This window comes from Thalassophryne amazonica, chromosome 1 (assembly GCF_902500255.1).
Source record: "Thalassophryne amazonica chromosome 1, fThaAma1.1, whole genome shotgun sequence".
Taxonomy (NCBI): Eukaryota; Metazoa; Chordata; class Actinopteri; order Batrachoidiformes; family Batrachoididae; genus Thalassophryne; species Thalassophryne amazonica.
The window spans coordinates 26,111,269-26,137,828 of NC_047103.1; the positions used below are offsets into that span (position 1 = coordinate 26,111,269).

The 26,560-nt window shown below is 45.2% G+C and overlaps 1 protein-coding gene across 1 annotated transcript in view; it reads left to right on the plus strand.

Annotated features, from left to right (window-relative positions):
- The window catches only part of LOC117507722 (dipeptidyl aminopeptidase-like protein 6), a 660,963-nt gene that overhangs the window by 503,629 nt on the left and 130,774 nt on the right, over positions 1-26,560 (plus strand). The window contains exons 6-7 of the mRNA XM_034167551.1: positions 2,115-2,167; positions 5,472-5,553. Of these exons, the coding sequence (XP_034023442.1) occupies positions 2,115-2,167; positions 5,472-5,553 (135 nt within the window). The remainder of the gene's footprint in view (positions 1-2,114; positions 2,168-5,471; positions 5,554-26,560) is intronic.

Sequence of the window (26,560 nt, forward strand, 5' to 3'; positions counted from 1 at the left end):
AGAAGCTCCGGGGCTGATTATTGCTGCCTTATTTTTATGCTACTGGATCATTTGTCTCTGCAATGTCTTGTACCGTACTTTCCAGTGTATAAGTCACACCAAAGTATAAGTTGCACCTGTTAAACAGGAAAATCCCGTATATAAATTGCACTGGTGTATAAGTCACAAATTAAAGACTTGTATTATCAGGTCTTTAATTTGTGATTTTTGTGCATTGTTGTAGGGTACTTTGTATTATTGGCAGTCATTCTTTTATTATTAGATTTTGTTTTGTTTAGTGCTTTGATTCCTGGAAACATCCTTTATGAATAGTCATTATAATTATTATTACGAATAACAAACACTTGATTTTTCTGTATATAAGTTGTACCGGAGTATAACTCACAGGGCCTCCCAAACTAGTGAAAAACCTGTGACCTATACTCTAGAAAACACAGTACATTTTCCTGTTTACATAATATAAAACTGCTCCCCACCCCCAAACAAAAAAGACATTGTTAAGGGCCCCTTCAAAAGATGCAGAAACCGGAAGAAAATCTACGAGCCAAACACAAAATGGGGAACCACAAAACATACCACCTGCTGTCTTGAGGGATGCACAGTCGCACAGGCGTGCACAACACACTGGCGACAGTTTCGCGCATGCTCTTGCACGTGTACGAACACAGTGTGAGCAGGTGGAATGTGCTGCACCACATCTCATCGCTGATGTGGAGAAAAAGAAAAAAAAATAAATCTGATGCAGGATTCGAACCTGCAATTTACAAAAGCTCTGATTACTATACGGCATCTTAACCACTGCACTATACCATCACTGTCCTATAACAGGAGTGTAAAATGCCTAAACTCAACATGGAGATAAATGTTTTGTTTTGTTTTTTTTAAAAGAGAAATTAGATGATGTAGTTGAAGAGGAAGTTTTAAATTTTCGCTGTAATAACTGACAAAATGGTGTTTGTTACAGCGTATTGTAGGTGATACGTGACTGAAAGTGGCGTATTTGTCGCACTGCTGGCTTATAGTGCTGCGGTGCACTGGCTGTGGTCTCTGTGTTTTTAATGTTACACGTCATGTGCACTGAGCCGTCATTTCCAGCTGTCAGTGAGTCTCTGGCCAGCGATCAGCTGAAAGGCGACTCGCTGTGCTGTGTGTGCTCAGGCTGGCCACTCCACATCTGTACAAAAATATCAGCATGTTGGGGGTCACGCGAAACACATGCACACACGTGTTGTGGTGGGGAGCAGGGGGAGCGCCACACACGCGCGATACCCACGCACGGCACATGTGTTGAGGGGGGAGCCGACACTCTGGCACACCATGTGTGTTGCTTGGCAACTCCACAGTCGTGGAGGCACTCAAATTCCACAGCCAGCTTGAATGTGGTCGCGTTCTCACTATTTTTGTGCTAACAGCGCGAATGACCACACATTTTCTAAGTGTCCAGCGAGCGGTGTTGGATGTTTGTGTGTGTCACCTGAAATTTGGCCGACACCTGCCGCGAGAGGGACCGAATGAGCTCTCACAGGGCACACTCTGTTTTTCGGTGCGAAAAACAGTGTGTGTGCGAATATTGTAGCGACAGGTGTACGAGACATTAGAGGCAGCTCCGATTTGTCACGACTGGTATGCAATTCCTCCTTCATGCACTAGTCGGCTTCAGTCGTGTTACGTGTGAAGGGGTCCTAAACGCAAAACATCTGGTTGATGTTTGTAGCTATGGCAAGCAGAACATGTTTAAAATTTAAACTTTCATTGTATTCAAATTTGGCATGTTCTTCATCATGGTCAAATCACATCCTATCTGTATTTTGTACCACAGACCCAAGTTATACAATTCTGTGTTAAAATCTCAAAAGCTACTACTGTATGCCATAACCCACTGTGGGTGATAGATATTTCTGTTGTACTGCCTCAAAATAATTTTCCTATCAGCGCTCATTGTTGTCAGGAAATGTACATGGTTATCATTGTATTTTACTCTTTTTTTTTTAAACAGAGAGGTGTATTAGCATATCTAACAAAGCATACCTATTGTTTCAGATAAATTATGGTGAAATCAAGCCTGTTTTTTTAATAACTCATGTGAGTGTTTTCCTGCTGCCTTCTTCTTTCAGATGTACCAGTATTCTTACACTGCCTTCTACATCATCTGCAGTCTGGAGACTCCGTAAGTAGACAACATGGGTTGCTTTGCACTAATTAAGTTGCACTTTTATTTTGTTTTCCGATAGAATTTAGTTTACTTTACTGCTGCATACTTTGAAGTCTGGTAAGCAACTGACTCCAAAAATATTTGTTCATATGTTATGAGCATCCATTCATTGCACCTCTGATAATTAAGTAGATTGTTAAACTATGGTTTATATTATTTCGTTGTGTTTGAGCTGTTCAGGGCGTTGGAGCAGCACACGCTCAGTATGAACACTGGGCAGGAAATGTCTCGTACCTGTAGGTGCTGCTGCTTGGGATACAGGTTTCAGAGCTGTAATCGTGTCCTGTGTGGTTGAGACAAGGGCGTAGGTTTGGTCTCAGCTTTGGTAGGGACAATACCACCCCCCCCCCCCCCACCCGGCCCCCCCTGCTCACCACCATCACCCCCTAACCCACTCATACCATTAGACGCACAAGTACAGCATAATACATAACATATGACGACATAATGCTGAATAATTTAACACTTTATTTACAATATTAAGTGTGTAGGCAAACAAACAAATAGCTTAAATAACAAAATTGCAGCCAAAATCATAAATCTATTCTATAGGCCTACACCTGAGAGAACAAGACAACAACAAAAAAAAATACTTGTGGAGCTAACAAAAAAAAAAAGTTTTTGCAAACAAGATGTATAATCTATTCTCTTCATCAATAATGCAGTTGTAGATATCTGGCAACCTAATTTGCCAAAAAAAAAAAAAAGGGATTTCCAATGATATATATGGTGTATTACGGTAAACGTAAGCCTGTGATGTCATAACGCAGAGGAAAAACACGGAAGTTTCACACTAGTGCGCCGCTGATTCTCATTACCGTAAGTTCTCATGTAAGCCCTCACTCTGAAAAATTTCAACACTGACAGCAAGCCAAGAACCCGTGCTTTACAACAGTATGCTATATGTTGCATATATTACAGTAAAGTGCGTTCGGTGACTTTTGAACGAGGGAAAAGTATGAAAAAGAGCGCAAAAGTGACAGAAAAGTACATAGACAGACAGCAAACATAAATGTATTTTTTAAGGAAAGGCAGGATGTTAGTGTCATTTGTGAAGGTGTGTGTGCGTGTTTGTGTGGGGTGTGCAGTTTATTTTAAGTGTGGCGCACAGCATTGTTCGCAACCCCTCCCCCCCGCCCTTCTTGTTTTTCTGCACCGGAGCAGTGTTGCCAGATATGAAATATGAAACTATCGTACCAAAACCTCAAAATTATCGTATTTTGGGAGAAATTATCGTACACAAACAAAACGCATACAACGTAGCTATTTTAGCGTTTGTTTTTTTTTAATTTACAAAGAATTTTATGTCACATTTTTAAACAGTAATTATATTAATGGGGAAACTATGGCACAAAAAGAACGCAAATGCACAAGCAAATGCACTACCAGACTGTGAAGTAACACAAACATGTGTTAATTACCAGACTAGAAAGAGTCGAATTCACCTCGAGGTCGCTGTCGTCATCCGATGCCATGGCCACTTGTGCAGATTTTGTTGAACACAGAAAAAATGTTGACACCTCCATAAGGAACTTGAACTTTTTTTTATTTTCTTGTATATCTCTTTGCTCTTGTGTTTTGTTCCTTTGTTATTGCATTTGTTGAAATACAGTTTCGAAAAAAAAAAAAGATGTTGGTTGGGGAATCTTCCTGTCCTGTCCTGTAGAGATTGGATGGGAACTCATACTTTGTATGGGGAGGGGGCGGGCTTTCAAATGACTGTCCCGGCAGCCCAAGCCAGCAGCAGCCCTGTGTGTGGTGTGTCTTTGATGCCGCCTGAGTGCAACGCCTGCAAATGATTCTTGGGTGTCAGAGAGAGATGAGTGTTTGGGCAACCAACTGAAATTATCGTACATATTGGGTTTTTTCCCATTATAGATCGTACATCGTACAGATGGCAAAACTATCGTACAAATACGATAATTATCGTACATCTGGCAACACTGCACCGAAGCCACCCATCCTCTGCGCTCCGGGACCTCCCACTTTACAAATTAAGCACTGCCTGCCACGAGATGCGCTTTGTTTACGTCCATGTGAGAAGAACGTGAGCCAATGAAATTGCAACATGGGTAACCCTGTCTTTCTGGCACGTCGAAAACACAAAACGTGACGACTAAAATTATAGTATCGAGTTCGCAAAAAAATAGTGAATGATTTTGTTATATAAACACAAAATGCTAAATATTGGTAGGGACTATTTTGCAATCCCAAATATTGGTTGTGACTTGTCCCTATGGTCCATATGCAAACCTACGCCCCTGGGTTGAGAGATTATATTTCATTGTAAAATGTTTGCAGTAATAACAACATATTTCCATTTGGCTTAAGCAGGAAGCTTTTTTCAATGTCAGCAACAGTAAAAAAAAATAAGCAATGCTAAAATACCCTTGGTCATATGAGCATGTAATCAATGAAAAGAGAGTGTAGAAAGAATGTGACCTTTTGATCCCTTAGAATAGGTCAAAGTTACCAATCATTTAACTTCTTCAAGGTCTGTATTCCAAGAATGCTCCCTGTGAACTTGGCGATCCTGACAGTAATAGGATTGGATTTATGCTGAGTGTGTAGAAAGAATGTGACCTTTTAACCCCTTAGAATAAGTCAAATTTGCCCATCTTTCAAGGGCTTCAAGGTCTGTGTCCCAAGAATGCTCCCTGTGAATCTAAAGACCCTGGCAGTAGTAGGACTGGACGTATGCTGAGCACAGACAGACGGACGCAAAGTCTTTGCAATAGCCGATGGCCATATTTGGCCTCTGGTAATAAATCATAAAAAATGAAATAAATCTTAATTTTTCTCTGCAGTTGACCTTGTCTGATGTACTTTACATTTTCCATGATGTGCTGCTTTCACTTTATCAGTACGGATCAGAACCACAGCTGTACTCTGCTCATTTAAGCTCTGAGTACAGACCTCAGTTATTTAGCCTCGCCCTAGATGTCCTCCTGAAGTCTGTTTGCATGCTGCCACCATGTGGTCAAGTAGGAAAAATCACCTGAGCTGATGACCTCATTCATTCTTAACACCAGACAAAGACATAGAGGCAGTGGCAGCTCTAATCTGCAGGCCCGCGTTGCACAACACTTGTCCCAATAAGCCGAGGTGGCATTGTGATAGAGCGTCGGTATTTACGGATACACTTAAAGCTTTGTTCTCAGACTTGTTCGCCTCTGTCGCAGCGCTGTTACGAGATGATGCTTGTGCGTATGTGTGTGCACTTTTATGTGACTGCATCACTTTCTTTGTGAAACTCTAGGGAGACTTGGAACCTGAATCCTCCAGAAGTACGAAACGCTCAGCTGCAGTACGCGGGCTGGGGGCCCCGAGGTCAGCAGCTGGTAAGAAAGCTCGTCTGTCCTTGCTGACCCGTCATGTTTCACATTCAGTACAGCTGTCATCTGTGGAAAAAGTGATGGACATTTGTGTTTGATGTGGTGCAAAGAAAAGGAAATTAAATGTGATCATTCTCAATGGAATGTTGGAGTTTTTACAATATTGGTAAAACCACATATGAGCAATAATCAGACTGCTTACACCTTACAATTTGAGGCATAAATAATATAATTTTAAACTTGCTCATCAAAGTCCAAGAATAGATTAAAAATATTTGATTGACATGGACAGAGTTTGTAATGTTTATTTGGGCTTTTATTGTTTATTGGTCTTAGTACTCTATTTTCCAGGCTACAAGCCATGTTTTTTTTTTTTTTGGGGGGGGGGGGGGGGGCGTGTGACTTATATTTTGAAGTACCATACATGTATATGTCAAAATATACTGCATCATGTGTGATAACTGAAAGCTGCTCTGTATACTGATCTGAAAGAGGTATATTCTGCTTCATACTCCAGACTAGACAGGAAAAAGCTACGGAAAAGGCGAACTGTACAAGAAGTTGAATTGTAAAGAAGGAAAAAACACCTTGTACCTATTGGCCAGACAACAGGACAGAGCTGGAAAGGATGTGCAACAGGTTAGAGTGATAAAACATGCAGATGGGAATGTGCTGACAAGCGGGGAGAGTGTGTTGAGAAGGTGGAGGGAATATATTGAGAAGCTGATGAATGAAGAATATCAGAGAGAGAAAAAAGGCTGGATGATGCGGAGAGAGTAAATCAGGAAGTGCAAGAGTTTAGTAAGGATGAAGTGAGGGCAGCTATGAGGAGGATGAGAGGTGGAAAGGCAGTTGGTCCAGGTGAACAGTCCAGTAGAGGCATGGAATATCTTGGAGAGATAGCAGTGGAGTTTCTAACCAGGTTGTTTAATAAAATCTTGGAAAGTGAGAGGATGCCTGAGGAGTGGAGATGAAGTGTGCTGGTTCCTATTTTTAAAAACAAAGGTGATGTGCAGAGCTGCAGTAACTACAGAGGCATAAAATTGACATAGCGCCACAGCATGAAGTTATGGGAAAGAGTAGTAGAAGCTAGGCTTAGAAAACAGGTAAAGATCTGTCAGCAGCAATATGGTTTCATGCCGAGAAACAGCACTACAGGTGCAATATTTGCTCTGAGAGTACTGATGGAGAAGTATAGAGAAGGCCAGAAGGAGCTGCATTGTGTGTTTGTTGATTTAGAGAAAGCTTATGGCAGGGTGCCAAGAGAAGAGTTGTGGTATTGATTGAAGACGTCTTGAGTGGCAAAGAAGTATATGATGGTAGTACAGGACATGTACAAGGATAGTGTGACAGCGGTGAGATGCACAGTAGGAATGACAGACTCATTCAAGGTGGAGGTGGGATTACACCAAGGATCAGCTCTGAGTCTCTTCTTGTTTGCAATGGTGATGTGCAGGTTGACAGATGAGATCAGACAGGAGTCTCCATGGACTATGATGTTTCCAGATGACATTGTGATCTGTAGTGACAGTAGAGAGCAGGTTGAGTCTAGTCTGGAGAGGTAGAGATATGCTCTGGAGAGAAGGGGAATGAAAGTCAGTAGGAGACAGACTGAGTACAGTGTGTGTGAATGGGAGGGAGCCCAGTGGAATAGTATGGTTACAAGGGGTAGAGGTGGTGAAAGTAGATGAGTTTAAATACTCAGTTGTCCAAAGCAATGGAGAGTGTGGTAGAGAGCTGAAGAAGAGAGTGCAGGCAGGGTGGAGTGGGTGGAGAAAGGTGGCAGGAGTGATTTGTGACCGAAGAATATTTTCTTTATCAGAGCACATCCACTGCCCCTGAATTTAAATACTCCACAAACAGAGCAGATGTAGAGAAAATAAGATTTTATTCAGTTCAACTAACAGAAACATGATCCAAACTGTGGATTTTTATTTATTTATTTATTTTTTGGGGGTATGTTCACTTCAGTGGTTCACTGTGGCTGTTTTTTTTTTTGTTTGTTTTTGTTAAACATGGAATTTCCAGCTAGTACCACTGCTAATGCTAACAAGCGAAAAATCTATCAGACCATGCGTGGAATAAGCTGACAATCATTTGCACTTTGTGGGGCAGCCAGAACAACAATAAGGAAGACAGGCAAAGGTGAGGTTAACTACTAAATTCTTTCAGTTTCTTCTTGGGGTTGCCACAGCAAATCCAACATGGATCTGCATGTTTAATGCCAGATGCCCTTGCTGATGCAAATCCAAAGTAGATGGAGAATGGGCACAGGTAGTCTTGAACTGGGAAGCTTCTGTACTGGAACAAGCATGCAACACTAACATTAATTAACCTGTTAGCTTCTGTGTGCTAACACAGTTTGCATTTTGCCTCTTATTGCATCGCACAATAGTACCATGTTTCAAAAGTAAATGTGACTGACTGTAAAAGCAATGTAACTTACGGGGGTGATTGATATGTTTTGAGCCTGACAAAGAAAAAGTAGGGCGTGGTTCTCCATCTTTTGCGTTTCGAGAAACCGTTTCTCAGAATGCATATATGTTTTTTTTTGACAGATGCATCAAATACTCCTGTGCAACATGTAGCTTGAATCTAACCAGTGAACTAAGGTGGTAACAGGATGTCTTTGGTACTAAGTGTCTTCAAAGGATACTTGAGTACCACTGGAATGACGTATCAAACGAGCGGTTTGAGATACACTGGGATGAGGAGTGTCACTTGCATTGTGAGTGAACATCAGTTCTGACATTTTGGCCATGTGCCTCATTTCTTTTTGCATGAGTGTTGAACACCCCAGTTGCTGGAGAAGCCAAAGGGCACGCCTATGTCTCACCTACCTGCTGCACATAGATGGTATATGACAGATGTGGGAATGGACTAGTTGTCTGCCTGGGTGGTTGCCATCCAGGACCGTCGTGGCAGTTCCGTGGTGTTAGCGCAGCACCAACACATGCTCTCAGACTTGACTTGATTCTCCTTTGGAGCCTTGTGTGCAGGGCTGAAGGCAGGTCTTCTTGTGACACGTCATGTCTTGTCTCTGTCACTCAGACTCTGTCTCACACTGGCAGCTTGTGTGTGTGTGTGTGTGTGTGCGCGCGCGTGTGTGTCCATGCACACACACATTTAATTGAGCATTTAAGAGAGACATAATGGCTAATCACTTAATTTTCTTTTTTTTTTTCCTTTCAAACATAAAATGAAAAGAAACTAAATGATCTGCCATTCTCTTTCTCTGGTATCACACACACACACACACACACACACACACACACACACACACACACACACACACACGACAGTGGCAGAGAGAATTAAATTCTCAGAAGTGTGGTTGCACTTGACATTGTTAAATGGTTTATAAAAAAATAAAGCCTTGTTAATTTTATTCTTAGTTTGAATCTTTTATTCTCCAAGAAGTACAGATAAGAATACCGTTAAAGTGCCGAACTGATGAGCGGTACCGCTAAGAGTAGTCGTACCATTGAAATCTTAACGATATCCATCCGTAATAATAACACAGTTATGGAAAGTGCTGCTTGGATGTAACCCAGATGGCTTTGGTTTCCCAATAAGTCCATCAAACCGTATTAATGAACCTTGCTCTACAGTCTGATGGACCACAGACAAACGTCTATATGAGCAGACATTTTCCTCCTTTCTACTAAAGATACCAGAGTTACAATAGTTCATCCTGCTGTGGTTCGGTGTCTCAAAACACGCATGTTGAGTGCTCTCTTTAAGAGCATGTCAGTTCTCTCCACAGAGTAGAAACACGCTCAGGAGAACTGTGACGGTTCCAATGATTTGAATGCAATTGTTCCTTTAAGAAAAGGTTGAATGTCAGTGAGTACAGACAACAGAGTAAAGAGCAGCATTTGAAATAACTGACAAAAATGCATGAGAATGGAATGAGAGAAAAAGGTTTTTCTGCTCTGCCGTTGCTGCTCAGTTGCTTGCATATACTATGTATCGGTGAGGGTTGTGCAGTATATAAACTATTTATACACACACACTATGCAAGCTGCTCACTGCACACCAGGAATAACATAGGGCATTCTCACACGAGAATAATATGTACAAGGTGACCCCCCCCCCCCCAAAAAAAAAAAAATAAAATTATAATAAATCCTGCAAAGGTCCAGCAAATTTCAAGGAATTTGGTGGACTTAAACTCCATCTGTGCACAAGCACTCCCCAAGGTTTTAGTTATCTTGGTTGCTTTGCATAACAGTCATGTTCTTCCATGACATCACAGGCCTGGAGGCCTATTTTGCCAACCAGTCATACCATTTGGAGCATATTTTGGAACAAACATGACTTGAAAGAACATTTGTAGGATTTATTAAAATTTTTATGGGTTCTGTTTTTGGCGTCACCCTGTAGCTTTCCCAAGCACCCCCCCCCCCACACACCACACACACACACACACTCCACCACACAAATTGCACAGCATGTGCCAGGCCTGTTGCCAAAATCCAACTGATTGAATAAAATTGTTGCCAGTGTTTAATTCAACAAAGTACTGAAAGCACTGAAGGAATACGAGGTCTGTCATAAAGTATAGGTCCTTTTTATTTTTTTCAAAAACTATATGGATTTCATTCATATGTTTTTACGTCAGACATGCTTGAACCCTCGTGCGCATGCGTGAGTTTTTCCATGCCTGTCGGTGACGTCATTCGCCTGTGAGCACTCCTTGTGGGAGGAGTCGTCCAGCCCCTCGTCGGAATTCCTTTGTCTGAGAAGTTGCTGAGAGACTGGCGCTTTGTTTGATCAAAATTTTTTCTAAACCTGTGAGGCACATCGAAGTGGACACGGGTCGAAAAATTAAGCTGGTTTTTGGTGAAAATTTTAACGGCTGATGAGAGATTTTGAGGTGATACTGTCACTTTAAGGACTTCCCACGGTGCGAGACGTCGTGCAGCGCTCCCAGGCGCCGTCGTCAGCCTGTTTCATGCTGAAACCTCCACATTTCAGGCTGTATTGATCCAGGACGTCGTGAGAGAACAGAGAAGTTTCAGAAGAAGTCGGTTTCAGCATTTTATCGGATATTCCACTGTTAAAGGAGACTTTATTTAATGAAAGACGTGCGGACGGGTCGGGACGCAGCCGGCGCGGTGCGGCGGCACAGGAAAAACACCTCTGTTGGAAGCCTTAAGGACAGGTTGGAACATGTCCAGCTGTTAAACAATTTCTCATATACTCACTCCACTGAAAGCCATCAAAAGCCGCCTGGATTTTACAAATGGTTATCAACACGGAGGTGTTTTTCCTGTGCCGCCGCACCGCGCCGGCTGCGTCCCGACGTGCGGACCCGTCCGCATGTCTTTCATTAAATAAAATCTCCTTTAACAGTGGAATATCCGGATAAAATGCTGAAACCGACTTCTTTTGAAACTTCTCTGTTCTCTCACGACGTCCTGGATCAATAGAGCCTGAAATGTGGAGGTTTTCAGCTTGAAGCAGGCTGACGACGGCGCCTGGGAGCGCTGCACGACGTCTCGCTCCGTGGGAAGTCCTTAAAGCGACAGTGTCACCTCAAAATCTCTCATCAGCCGTTAAAATTTTCACCGAAAACCAGCTTAATTTTTCGAACCGTGTCCACTTCGATGTGTCTCACAGGTTTAGAAAAAATTTTGATCAAACAAAGCGCCAGTCTCTCAGCAACTTCTCAGACAAAGGAATTCCGACGAGGGGCTGGACGACTCCTCCCACAAGGAGTGCTCACAGGCGAATGACGTCACCGACAGGCGTGGAAAAACTCACGCATGCGCACGAGGGTTCAAGCATGTCTGATGTAAAAACATATGAATGAAATCCATATAGTTTTTGAAAAAAATAAAAGGACCTATACTTTATTGACAGACCTCGTATTCTACTGTTATTTACGAGTAATTATTAAAAATGACATGAAAGTGGTTTTGCATTTGTGTTATTTCCTACAAGTGCAAATGCTAAATATAAGTTAAATTAAAATTAAATTAAAATTGTGTTCACCAGATTATTCTAATGTATTTAGAAAGGCTCACAAGCCAAGGTTCACTTTACAAGCCTTTTTATCCATTTCAGTTTTTTTTAATAATCTAACAAACAAGATAATTTAGCCATTCATCCCTGAATGTGCTTATGGATTGTTATACCAACTCATGTGTCGCATTAGTTTTGCTGCTGTCCCACAGTTTCCATCTGTAATTCTCCCCGTACTGTGTTGGTGCCTCCTTCTATCCGCGTTTTCATTTTCCCCTTGCTTCCCCAGAGTGAAGCCGTGTTAGGATTGTGCCCGAGGTGGGAGACTGTATTAATATGATGTACTGCTGTGGAAAGGTGGTGATCAGAGGAGCAAACAGCACCCTGGGCTAATGCACATCCAGTAAACATATAGGCGAAAGAGTGTGCAAGAGAGAGAGAGAGACAAAAAGGGCTGCAAAGAAATACATTGAAAGGGTCTTCCATGTTTTTACTTCTACCTTGGGTGCTGTGAAAAACTAGATGGCTCTTGGCCAGTGAAAGAGAGCAGAAAACAAAGAGTTAGAGAGGAGAAGAAAGGCTGATAAGGTCTAAAATGATGAACCTCAGCAGGAAGGCTTTAAAAGAGCGGTGCTGAGAAGGATTTGAGAGATCTGACATAGCTGGAGTGTCTTAGGGCATGTAGATAAAGGAGGCAAAGGGATTTGGCAAGGGATAAAGATTTTTTTTAAATGAACATGAATTGGCATTCATTTCAATGTTTAAAATGCACCTCAGATATGCCATATGAAGGAAACATAAAGCTATGATGTAAAATAATGTCACTGTTATATGGCAATATATGGCGCCTATGATCCTTGTCATTTGATTGGAGGTTTGTACGTCACGTGATGTTGATCATTCGTCCCATTTGCCATTCTGTTCCATTTACCATGCAAATTTGGTTCCATACATTTTGTACCATTGCACACCGCAACCACCGCCCGCTCACAGTAGCAGTGGCAGCGCTTAGCTTAAAAGCAAATATGGCGGGGTTTGTTTTGGCGACAGACGATGATTTGAATGAGCTTACTGATGGTTCTAATTCTTATAACACAAAAATTAGAGTGCCAAGGGTGCTGTGGGTTGCCGGCTCAATTAAAGCACAAGGCAAAATGGCCATTTTCAGCATAAAATGGCTGACATTTCCAAACAAATCAATCTACATAATGTCAATGACCAATAAAAGAAATGCTATCAGACAGCTTTTGAGAAAATTGGGTCTAAATACTCAAATTGGCTGTTTTCAACATAAAAATGGTCACCATTTCCAAACTAATGAATCTATGCAAATACTTTTGAGATGGGAACAATGTTAATGACAAATATTGTGCCCTTGTTAAATTAAAGGAAAAGTTATTGTGCAGTTTTTTGAGAAAATTGGGCCAAATATCCAATTGGCTGTTTTTTGGCATAAACATAGCCACTGTTTTCAAACTAATGACTATATTTTTTGATGTGAAATATGTCAATGAGGAAATTGCCTTTAAGTGCTCAAAATGGCTATTTTCGGCATACAAATGGTTGCCATTTCCAAACGAATGAATTTACGAATATAATTTTTAAACAGGAACAATGTCATTGACCCATATTATGCCCTTGCCAAATTAGAAAAAGAAAATTGACATTTTTTGAGATATTGCAATAAATGGACGACAAGGAGGAACGCCGCGCCACGACACAGCATTAGTGGCCTATCGGCCAGTAACCCCCCCCCCCCCCCCAAAAAAAAACACAAATCCACTATGCTGTAAGCCGTCTGGAGGCATTTGCAGTTTTAACTGGGATGTCTCTAGCTAAAGTACAATGTCTGTTGGATGAAGAGCCACTACAAATTTCTGTTGCGATTTTTCGCTGGACTGAGGAAGGCAGACGGCAGCCTGTACATGACAAGTCATTGCATGGCGTCAGCTATGGACTACATCTCCACCTCCAATCACACACTCGTGCAGCTCCTGTCTAACCACTTATCTGGTTGGGGTGTGAAGCGAAGCAGTCGCTGATCACACCAAACGCCAATCCCACAGGAAAACGGCTGCAAAGAAGTTCAGACTATTAGTCAGCATTAAATACAGCAGAGAATATTACCTCCAAGGTAGCTGATTTCTCGGCGGGGAGGTGGAGTTGCAGTCCGGCCTTTATGGTGATGGTGTTGAGTAGTGGATGAGTGACAGCTGGTATGGATGATGAGTGACAGCTGTCACTCCCGGTCGCTCCGACCCCTCTCGTGCTTGAAGCCCGCACTTTAAGCAGGGCGCCATCTTGTGGTGGTGGGCCAGCAGTACCTCCTCTTCAGCGGCCCACACAACAGGACCCCCCCCTCAATGGGCGCCTCCTGGCGCCCGACCAGGCTTATCCGGGTGACGGGTGTAGAAGTCGGCCAGGAGGGCCGGGTCCAGGATGAAGCTCCTCTTCACCCAGGAGCGCTCTTCGGGTCCATAACCCTCCCAGTCCACCAGATACTGGAACCCCCGGCCCTTTCGACGGACGTCCAGGAGCCCGTATTGTCCACGCGGGCTCCCCGTCGATGATCCGGGCAGGAGGCGGCGCTGGTCCAGGGGCACACAGTGGTGAGGTATGGCAGGGCTTGAGTCTTGACACATGAAAAACGGGGTGTATCCGCAGTGAAGCTGGCAGCTTCAGCTTCACTGCGGATACACCCCGTACGGCCGGACTGAGGACTTTGAGTATGGAAAAGGGTCCTATGTACCTGTCCTTCAGCTTCTGGGATTCCACCTGCAGGGGGATGTCCTTTGTGGATAGCCAAACCTCCTGCCCCTGGTATGCAGGGGCCGGGGAATGCCGGCGGTCTGCATGGGCCTTAGCCCTCATCCGGGCTCTGAGCAGGGCAGAGCGAGCGGTACACCACACCCGACGGCACTTCCTCAGATGGGCCTGGACCGAGGGCACCCCGACCTCTCCCTCCACTAGCGGAAACAATGGGGGCTGGTACCCCAACACACCTCAAATGGGGAGAGGCCGGTGACAGATGAAACTTGGCTATTATGAGCGTACTCGATCCAGGCCAGATGGTCACTCCAGGCCATCGGGTGCGTGGAGGTCACGCAGCGGAGGGCCTGCTCCAACTCCTGGTTCGTCCACTCTGCCTGCCCGTTCGTCTGGGGGTGGTACCCAGACGAGAGACTGACGGTGGCCCCCAGTTCCCTGCAGAAACTCCTCCAGACCTGGGAGGAGAACTGAGGACCACGAACCGAGACAATGTCCGATGGAATCCCATGCAGACGCACGGCATGGTAGACCAGGAGGTCTGCAGTCTCCTGGGCCGTCGGGAGCTTCGGGAGGGCCACGAAGTGGGCCGCCTTGGAGAACCGGTCCACTATCATGAGGATGGTAGTCATGCCCTGGGACGGCGGGAGGCCCGTGACAAAGTCCAGGCCGATGTGAGACCAGGGGCGATGAGGCATGGGCAGAGGCTGGAGGAGGCCTTGGGCCTTGTGGTGGTCAGCTTTGCCCCTGGCACAGGTGGTGCAGGCCTGGACATACTCCCAGACGTCGGCTTCCATAGACGCCCACCAGAGCACTGCCGGACCACTGCCATGGTCCTTCGCACCCCTGAATGACAGGAGAGCTTGGAACCGTGACAGAAGTCTAAGACCGCAGCCGTGGCCTCTGGTGGGACGTACAATTTGTCCTTCGGACCTGTCCCCGGGTCCGGGCTCCATGTCAGGGCCTCCCGGACGGTCTTCTCCACGTCCCAGGTGAGGGTGGCCATGACAGTGGACTCGGGGATGATGGTTTCCGTCGGGTCTGACAGCTCGGTCTTGACTCCTCTTCATGCACCCGGGACAGGGTGTCAGATCGTTGGTTTTCGTCCCGGGGCGGTAGGTGATCCGAAAGTCAAACGCCGAAAACAGCGACCAGCGGGCTTGCCTGGGGTTCAGACGCCTGGCGGTCCGAATGTACTCCAGGTTCCGATGGTCCGTGAAAACCGTAAATGGTACCGATGCTCCCTCCAACAGGTGTCTCCACTCCTCAAGAGCCTCCTTCACCGCAAGAAGTTCCCTATTGCCGACGTCATAGTTCCTTTCAGCCGGGGTCAACCTGCGGGAAAAGTAGGCACATGGATGGAGAACCTTGTCGGACTCCCCACTCTGGGATAGCATGGCTCCTATCCCGGAGTCAGAGGCGTCCACTTCAACTACAAACTGGCGATTGGGATCGGGCTGCACCAGAACCGGTGCAGTTGAGAACCGGCGTTTCAACTCCCTAAACGCGACTTCGCACCAATCCGACCAGGTGAAGGGGACTTTTGTGGAGGTCAGGGCTGTCAGGGGGCTAACTGCCTGACTGTAGCCCTTGATGAACCTCCGGTAGAAATTTGCAAAAACGAGGAACTGTTGCAGTTTCCTATGATTTGTTGGTTGGGGCCAATCTCTCACCCCGCAACCTTGGCCGATCAGGGGCGACGGAGTTGGAGGAGATTATGAACCCCAGGAAGGACAAGAAGTGCGGTGGAACTCGCACTTCTCACCCTTCACAAACAGCCGGCTCTCCAACAACCGCTGTAGGACCTGACGTACTCTTGACATGGGTCTCAGGATCCGGAGAAAAGATGAGTATATCGTCTAGATATACGAAGACAAACCGATGCAGGAAGTCCCGCAAGACGTCATTAACCAACGCTTGGAACATCGCGGGCGCATTGGTGAGGCCGAACGGCATGACCAGGTACTCAAAGTGACCTAATAGAGGGTGTTAAATGCCGTCTTCCACTCATCTCCCTCCCGGATCCGAACCAGGTGATAAGCATTCCTAAGATCCAATTTTGTGAAAGTTTGGGCTCCATGCAAGGGCGTGAACACTGAATCCAACAGAGGTAATGGGTATCGGTTGCGAACCGTGATCTCGTTCAGCCCTCTGTAATCAATGCATGGACGGAGTCCGCCGTCCTTCTTGCCCACAAAAAAAAACCAGCACCCATCGGGGAGGTGGAGTTCCGGATCAACCCGGCAGCTAACGAGTCCCGGATGTAGGTCTCCATTGATTCGCGTTCCGGACGTGAGAGGTTGTACAGCCTGCTGGACGGGTACTCAGCGCCCGGTATCAAATCAATGGCACAATCGTACGGACGGTGTGGGGGCAGCGTGAGTGCCAGATCCTTGCTGAAGACGTCAGCAAGGTCATGGTACTCAGCTGGCACCGCCGCCAGATTGGGGGGGACTAAACCCTCCTCCTTAGCTGTCACACCGGGTGGAACCGAGGATCCTAAACACTCCCGGTGGCAGGTTTCGCTCCACTGAACCACAACCCCAGACGGCCAATCAATCCGGGGATTGTGTTTTAACACCCATGGAAAACCCAAAATCACTCGGGAGGTAGAAGGTGTTACATAAAAACAATCTCCTCCCTGTGATTCCCAGATACAACCAAAGTCACGGGCTGTCTGGTGTGTGATTAGTGGAAGAAGGGTGCCATCTAGTGCCCGCACCGACAATGGTGACGGTAAGGCCACTAGAGGGAGCCCAACCTCCTTTGCCCATCTGCTATCCAGCAGATTCCCCTCCGACCCCGTGTCCACCAGTGCTGGGCGTGAAGGTTAGATCCCCACTCAGGATCGTGACTGGGATACGTGCAGATTTTCGGGGTCTCCCCGCGTGGGTATTGTGACCCACCCTTAGCCCAGTCTCTAAGGATGAGTACTGCTGTTTTGACCGTTTGGGGCATTCTCTCTGTGTGTGCTCAGTTGAGCTGCAGAGAAAACACTCTCCACGGATCAGCCTCCTTTGTCTCTGATCTGATCGCTTTTTGGCCCTGCTCGCTTCCATAGCAACGTCAGCAGGGGGAGCTGTCGTCACGTGGAGAGCCCTGGGTGGAGCGTGGGGAAGTCGGCTCCCTTTCGGACCTGGGAGGAAGAGGGATGGCTTGTGCCTGACCACCCTTCGTCTCGCTCCCATTGTTGTTCTGTTAATCGGTTGTCTAACCGTATAACCAGGTCGATAAGCCCGTCTAAATCCCGCAGCTCGTCCTTCACCACCAGGTGCTCCTTGAGGACCAGAGACAGTCCGTTTACAAAGGCGGCGCGGAGCGCAACAGCATTCCAGCCGGCTCGCGCTGCCGCGATGCGGAAGTCGACTGCATACTTCGCTGCGCTCCGACATCCCTGTCTTATCGACAGCAGCACGTTTGAAGCGGTCTCGCCTCTATGAGGGTGGTCGAACACCTGTCGGAACTCCCTCACAAACTCAGTGTAAACCGTTAGGAGCCGTGAATTCTGCTCCCAGAGCGCCGTAGCCCAGGCGCGTGCCTCTCCTCGAAGCAAATTTATAACGTAAGCCACCCGGCTAGCGTCTGACGCGTACATGACGGGACGCTGTGAAAAAACGAGCGAGCACTGCGTCAAGAAGTCCGCGCACGTCTCCACACAGCCTCCGTACGGCTCCGGAGGGCTTATGTATGCTTCAGGGGAAGGTGGGGGGGTTCGTTGAACGACCAGTGGAATGTCTGTCTCTGGCATTCAGTCAGCAGGGCGAGGTGCTGCAGCAGCGCCCTGAGCGTGCGCTTCCACCTGGGCGGTGAGAGCCTCCATCCTTTGATTGAGAACAATGCTCTGCTCGGTAACTAAGTCCAACCGAGCAGTAAAAGCGGTTAAAATGTGCTGCAGCTCACCTAACACGCCTCCTGCTGGCGCCTGTGCACCTCGCTCTTCCATTGGCTGTTCAAGCAATGGTTGACGGCCCTCGGGATCCATGACGCTGGCCGAGAAATCCTGTTGTGAAAGTGTAGGAACACGGACCCACAACAGTGGGGCGTAAAAGAACGGGCATGGATAAGCCAAACAGTAACAATTTAATGTTGTAAATTGTGCACAACGGAATACAGACAACAATCAGTTTGGGACTACAGTCAATTACACGTTGGGTGACGTGTGGGCAGGCTTGAGGATAGGAGACGCCCGTCCAGAACCGAGCCGGATACCACACGGCCCTCACCGCCAACGGACCTGAAGAACACCGGAGCCGCTAAGTCCTGGGTCCCCAGGTGGTCACCGTCTTCAGCTGTCAGACCTGGTACTGCTGGCAGAGAATAGAAACAGCACAGGTGAGTGTGAGTACGCACAGTCAGTAATCCCACAGTCTGTGTTCAGTAAGAAGGGAGCACCTCCACCTCCAATCACACACTCGTGCAGCTCCTGTCTAACCACTTATCTGGTTGGGGTGTGAAGCGAAGCAGTCGCTGATCACACCAAACGCCAATCCCACAGATAAGGCAATCCCACAGGAAAACGGCTGCAAAGAAGTTCAGACTATTAGTCAGTGTTAAATACAGCAGAGAATATTACCTCCAAGGTAGCTGATTTCTCGGCGGGGAGGTGGAGTTGCAGTCCGGCCTTTATGGTGATGGTGTGAGTAGTGGATGAGTGACAGCTGGTACGGATGATGAGTGACAGCTGTCACTCCCGGTCGCTCCGACGCCCTCATGCTTGAAGCCCGCACTTCAAGCAGGGCGCCATCTTGTGGTGGTGGGCCAGCAGTACCTCCTCTTCAGCGGCCCACACAACAGGATTGGATTGGACTGCTAATTAGAGTTTGTGTTAGACTGTTTGGAACTACACCAAGTCCCTTTGATCTTGTTTACAAATTAATACAATATCAAATGTCAAGGATCTATTTTAGGGGTTATATTAAAGAAATAATAATTGCTTTGTTTTGTTTTGTTTTTTGTTTTTTGTTTTTTGCATTTGTGCCTCATTGAATGGAACATTCCATCTTTCACCAAATGAAATATTCTTTCCATTGCACGAATGAGCATTCATTATGTCATCATATCACCATTCTTCTCTCAGACTCCAGCCAGCAATTGGTTTAAAATTTGACTTCTTTATCAAGATGCCAAACAGTCATGATGAATAAAAATCAGTACCTTTTATTTCCTTGTTAGTATGGCGATGGGTTTTAACAAGGAGGAAAAAGCCAGAGAGACCATTTGGCAATGCCGATCTAAAAATGTATGACACGGCTCTACTAAGCACGTACTGAAATAAAGCCATTGTGATGGTAATTTGTCACCTCTAATGGACAATTAGATGTTCTAGCAGATAGCGAGCCATCTGCATAACAATCTCTGAGCTCTAATTACAACGGAATATAGCGTGGTTGCTCGCGTTCCTATGGATCACCACAGCAGTAATATGAAAGAGCTCGGCTGGATTGAAGGTGAAAAGAGGCACTTCCTTTATTAAACGTGTCCTTCCCTGAGGAAGGCCTGATGGATGAGGAGCTGATGTTCATACGGCTGTCCAACAAGGGATCCCTTCAAGCAAATCCTCTAGTGGCACACACTCCCTGTGCTGGTTAGAAAAAAGGTTTTGTACACAGGTGGATTGGTCGTACATAGGTGAAATTCCGCCTCATTGAGACATTCAATATTGCTCCTAAATTTGCATAAAAGACCTTTATATACTTTATATTCAGTTTGCATAAATTTACAAGTATCAAACTTATTCTAGAGGGAGAATGAAAATTTATAATCAATCTCCACTTGTAGGACGGAAAAAACATATAGATCTATAGATATCAGGAGGAAAGAGTTTGACACCAAATTCTAAAATTATAATATATATATATATAAAACGCAATGCTAAAATCCCATCGGCCGTATGAGCATCATTTTCTTTAGAATTTGCAGCTGTTTAATTAATTGTTAAGATCCTTTTGTCTAACGTACAGTTTGTAAATACTCAAATCAAATCACATTTGTTCAAGTGCAAATCACGGAATATTTGTAGATCACCCTCTGTACATTTACAGGTATTAATGAAACAAATTTAACTTCATAGGAAGTTAGCTTAAGTTAGTGGAAGTTAGCATGCATGCAAACGTCTGCAAACTGTCTGGTAAATAGTTGGAGCAATTTTCTGTCACAGTGGAATGTGCCGAAAAAAGTGTTGATGTCCACCTCTTCCCGCAATTTCTCGGATAGTCACACTACGGGGCCCACATCACAACAGCGTTCACTTTTGAAATGATCCAGTCATTTCAGCATGTTGATGGCCAACCGGAGCGAGGCTCGCTGTCCACCGTTGTGCGGCCATCTTTAAAGCAGTTGTACCGCTCCTTAATCTGAGTGATGCCCAGAGGATCGTCACCGAAAGCCGTCTGAATAATCCGAATGGTATCCACCTGGCTGTCGCCCAGTTTCTGGCAAAATTTGATGCAGTCGTGCTGCTCCAGTCGTTCCGCCATTTCCTTGCAAAGAAAAAAACGACAAGAGACTCCACCCATCCTCACACAAAGGCTGCTTACAAGCAAATGACGCAATCGACAGGCGTGAAAAAACTCACGCATGCGCACGAAGGTTCAAGCTTGGCTCATGCAAGCACACGTGATTCAAATCCATCAGGTTTTTGAAAAAAAAAAGGTCGGATACTTTTCGAACAGACCTCGTATATGACACAGAGGCTATATTTACACATAAATGAAACAGAGTTTTGCAGCTAGCTACCAGCCTGTGATGTCACCATGCTAACATCCACAAAATGTCTTGTAAATACTTTCAGAGGTGTAATAGGGCACTGCAGTCTCATTTGAGGTCGGGCACTAAAGGGCTAAAATATGACACATATGATGTAATTTCTCTACTTCCGGGGAAAACCACAGCAATCTCAGGGGGTTTTTTGGGCAAATTACATGCAAACAAAATGAAAATGCAAAGAAAAAGCGATGATGCAGTGGGAAGTGGACATGTGTTGCGGTTTGTTTATGACCCGGAGCGCAAATGTTCGAGACGCTTTTGCAGGTGAGAGAACACAGCTACTCTGGTTAGCTGTGTAGGCTAACACTTACTGACACAATGTCTCCCATCTCCACTGGGAACCGAAAGAAAAAATAGTTTTCCGCGACTGCTTCTGTGATTGCAGCGAAAACAAAACAGTACACCCATTTTCCGTGTGAACTTATGATGTTTATATATTGCACAACGGAGCGCAGGTCCTCATAAGTGGTCAAATCTCGCAATATCACGCAGGGCTCAAACAAGACTGCCTGTTGGGTTCCAAAAAACAGCGTTTTCAGTTTTAGAAGTGGCTTATTTGTCATTACCGTTACATAATGATCCATCCATCCATACCATTTTCTTCCGCTTTATCCGGAGTCGGGCTGCGGGGGCAGCAGCTCAAGCAAAGCCACCCAGACCTCCCGATCCACACACACCCTCCCCAGCTCCTCTGGGGGAACCCCAAGGCGTTCCCAAGCCAGCTGAGAGATGTAGTCCTCCAGCATGTCCTGGGTCTTCCCCGGGGCCTCCTCCCAATGGGACGTGCCCAGAACACCTCTCCAGCGAGGCGTCCAGGGGGCATCCGGAAAAGATGCCCGAGCCAACCTCAACTGACTCCTTTTGACGTGGAGGAGCAGCGGCTCTACTCCGAGCTCCTGCCGAGTGACCGAGCTCCTCACCCTGTCTCTAAGGGAGCGCCCAGCCACCCTGCGGAGGAAAACTCATCTCGGCCGCTTGTACTCGCGATCTCGTTCTTTCAGTCATGAGCCAAATCTCATGACCATAGGTGAGGATCGGAACGTAGATCGATCGGTAAATCAAGAGCTTTGCCCCCCTACTCAGCTCTCTCTTCACCACGACGGTTCGATACAGCGACCGCATCACTGCAGATGCTGCACCGATCCGTCTATCGATCTCACGCTCCCATCCGTCCCTCACTCGTGAACAAGACCCCGAGATACTTAAACTCCTCCACTTGAGGCAAGGACACTCCACCGACCTGAAGAGGGCAAAGCACCTTTTTCCGGTCGAGAACCATGGTCTCGGATTTGGAGGTGCTGATTTTCATCGCGGACGCTTCACACTCGGCTGCAAACTACCCCAGTGCACGCTGAGGTCCTACATAATGAGAAATATGGATATAAACATACAAAACAAAGCGTTTTTGGAAAGACCAGCCACTGACATCACAGTGCAGCTCTATTCTCTATTCTGATTGGCTGTCATGCCCACCACTCAAAACTGGACTTAGGGCTCCTTCATACATAATACGAATGTGGTTGAATTGTGCATGAAGCAGGAATCATATGCAATAAGTGTAAAATCAAAGCTGCCTCCAATGCCTCGTACACCTGTTGCTACAACTATTTGCGCACACCAATGGCTGAAAGACATTGTGCCCATTCAATCCCTCTCACGGCAGGTGTCGGTCAAATTCCAGGTCACACACTTGAACATCTACACCATTTGCTTGGCACTTAGAAAATGTGTGGCCATTTGCACTGTTAGCACAAAAAACACAAAACAGTCAGAAGACAAATCACTTTTGAGCTAGATGTGAAATTTGTCTAAGTGCCCCCACAACTGTGGAGTTTCAAAAAGCAACACACGTGGTGCATGTCTCTCACATGTGTCGACTGTGTCGCACCCCCTCCCCCCCCTCCCCCGCTCCCCTCAACACAAGCATTTTTCAGTTTTGTGTGCAATCTGTGTGTTTTAATGGGCAATTATGTATGTGTTTTGAGACTGTGGACAGTTTCAAATACCTGGGTGTTCACCTCAACAACAAACTGGACTGGACTCACAACACTGATGCCCTGTACAAGAAAGGACAGAGTCACCGCCACCTCCTGAGGAGAGAGATCCTTTGGAGTGAGCAGGCCTCTGCTTAAGACCTTCTATGACTCTGTTGTAGCCCCCTGCTCTCCTCTATGCTGTCGTCTGTTGGGCCCCGGGCAGCACAGAGCGGGAGAGGAAAAGAGACTGAATAAACTGGTCAGGAAGTCCAGCTCTGTCCTGGGCTGTCCTCTGGAGTCTCTGGAGGAGGTGGCTGAGAGGAGGGTGTTAGGCAAGTTCAAATCCATCATGGACAACTCCTCTCACCCTCTGCACCGGACTGTAGTGGAGCTGAGCAGCTCGTTCAGTGACAGACTGAGGCACCCTCAGTGCAAGAAGGAACGATACCGCAGGTCGTTCCTCCCTGCTGCTGTCAGACTGCACAAAAACAACAAAAACCCGGATTAATCTTTTTAGTCACATAGCACTACTATTATTCTGAACACTACTATAGGTACGTACATATATATATACTATTTCTACCTCATTTTCTTATTTTATTGTATTGTTACAAGTATTAGTATTATTGCTTATCCTTGCACACACTGTTTCATGAACATTTTCCTCTACTTGCACCCATCTTGTGTCTTTTTTTTAAGAGCTGACGTAGCATGTGAATTTCTCCTCTGTGAGATCAATAAAGTTTTATCTTATCTCATCTTTTGTGCTTTATTTTACTAGATAATTCAATCAGTCAATCTATGTGCTTCATGCCCCTATCACTGCTGGGATAGGCTCCAGCTACACCCTTGACCCTTAATTGGAGTAAGCGGTTGAAGATGAATGTGCGTGTGAGTGAGCTCCAAAAAAGCAAGACATATTCAGGGAACGTTGATTAGAAGGGAAATGTGTGACATGAAAAGATACGCAAGTAACTGGAATGACTCCAGCCTTGAGAAGACTGTCAACCAAAGCCAATTAAGAAGTAGTAGTGGGCTGAGGCTGGAGTCGGTACATCAAGAGCTACCACACACATCCATTTCTACGAAATCTGTCAAACCACTCCCGAACCAGAGTCGATATGTCAGAAATGTCTTATGTGTCTTAGGAGAAAAATAACTGGACCATATGTCAGTGGTCCAAAGTCAGATAAAAGTAAATCTTGCATTTATTTCATTTGGAAATCAAGGTCCCAAAGTTTGGAGGAAGAGTAGAGAGATGCAGAGGTCAAACGGTTGAAGTCCAGTGTGACGTTTCCATAGTCAGTAATGATTTGGGTGGAGTCAAACATTATTACTGACGTACTGCAGGATTGACGTCCATAAAATCAAATACTTCTCAGGTATTCACTCTTTCATAGCTTTCCAATAACCAAATAATATGCGTCTCCAAACCCAACACAAACATAATACTTTTATTATCAAGTGTGAAAGATTTGGAATTTCAGAACTCACAATATGCCCATTTCTTATGTCTCAAACGACTCCAACTTCATTCTGCTCATGTTTTTTGACATTTTTCGGCCAACTGTCTCCAATCTGTCAGTTTTCTGCCCATCATTGGACTCTCATGCATAGTTAATCACATCTGTTCTGCATCGCTTAGCATGGGCCTTGTATAAATGTTTGCCGTTGTTTTCCAGTTGTTTGCCGGATTGTGAGCCGCCCTTCTGCCGTTGGGAGCTTGTCTTTGCTGAGCCCGATCCCTTTGCCATTCTTTTTCTGTAGATTCTTTGCCTGTTTTCCTCGATTTCCTTTCTGTGTTTCATATCGTTGTTTTTGGAGTCACAAAGTTTATTCTGTACCGTGCCGTGCCATCATAGGCGTTGTGCATTTCACCTTCTTTCCGAGTTCATGACAGATTCATCGTAATGTTTTTGCACTTTCAGAAGTCACTTCAAAATTGGCGATTAATTTTGTACTTAATAAAAGTACTGCTTCAAATGAACCAACCCCTAAAACATATTATAAAATGTCCCACTCAGTTCTGTAATAATAACACCATCACACTGTGTAACTAAATAAAAATGACATTTCATAATGCTTACAGGCTGCTTGGTACACTGATGGGGTTCTTGCCTGCAGCTGTTTTTTAAGCAGAGTATGAATCACAAAAAATCTTTTTGCCACCATGGAGTCCGTTGCAGTTCTCAAAATTAATTTGGAACAGTGACACTGCAGAACACCGCTTCCCAACTGTCACTGTGGCTCCATCTGAACCAAAGCCAAAATACCTTCTCCTTCTATTGTGTAAGGCAAACCTATTGTAAAAATCATAGGTATGAGATAGAGTAACACTTAATTATGCTCATTGTTGAAAAAAGATCTACTACAAGCTTGAATATAAAATCTGATTTTATTTTTCCCCCTGGAAATGTATCCTCAAAATTTGGTGTTCAATTTATGATCACAGACTAAACTTTTACATGTCATGTGCATACAAAACAGCGGTGAAGACAGAATCCAATGAAAGGAATGCCCTAATTTCGCAATAGTTTTATTATTATTAGTAGTAGTTTTTATTTATTATTATTATTAGTTCACCCTAAGGACAGGAACCCTATTTACAAACAGAGCAATGTAGTGTATTCTATCAGATGTCAGGAAAACTGTAACAACACTACATAGGTGAGACTAAGCAGCCGTTATACAAAAGGCTATACCAGCACCTCAGAGAGGGCGCCAGTGGACCTCAGTCTGCCAGTTCATCTCCATCTTAAAGACACTAACCACACACTTGAGGACAAGGAAGTTAAAATCTTAGCCAGAGAGAAGAAATGGTTTGAGAGAGGGGTGAAGGAGGCATTGTATGTGAAACAGCTGACCCCCTCCCCTTAACCGGGGAGGGGGTCTGAGACACGCTTTGTCCCTTGTTTACAATGGGGTACTCAGGTCAAAGGAGTTTCAGTCTTTTGTTCATGGTTTGAGTCATTTACGTCATCGGGAGACTCATCAGGAGAGGCGTCAGTCCCATCATTAAGAGGGACAGCTACCCTGTCATTAGGAGGGTGCTAACTAGAGCACAGGAGGTGCTAATTAAAGCAGTTGTTTAGTCACTAGCCAATAGCAGTCTCCCTCTCGTAGGAGGGGGTCTGGTTAGGTTTAAAACTCCAGCTTTTGTGGCTTCTGTTTTATTCTTCTCTACAAGGGTCAAGACAGAAGTCAGACCACCAGAGCAAGAATTTTAGCGAGAAGCTTCTGCGATTTGAGCGAAATGTCCTCGCATCAAGCAACCCAGTCCAGTCAAAGATTCAAGATTCTTCTCTACTATGGAAACCACCTGGACAAGATCACAGATTATTATTATTATTATTATTATATTATTATTATTATTACTATTTATTTATTTATTTATTTATTTATTTATTTATTAGAACTATCCTCAGCTCCTACAAACAAACAAAAGTCATGGTGTGAGGTAAAAATGTTCACTCATGGAGCCAACTATTTCTGCTCTGCTTTTTAACACCACAATCAGTTATATACCCCAACTTTAA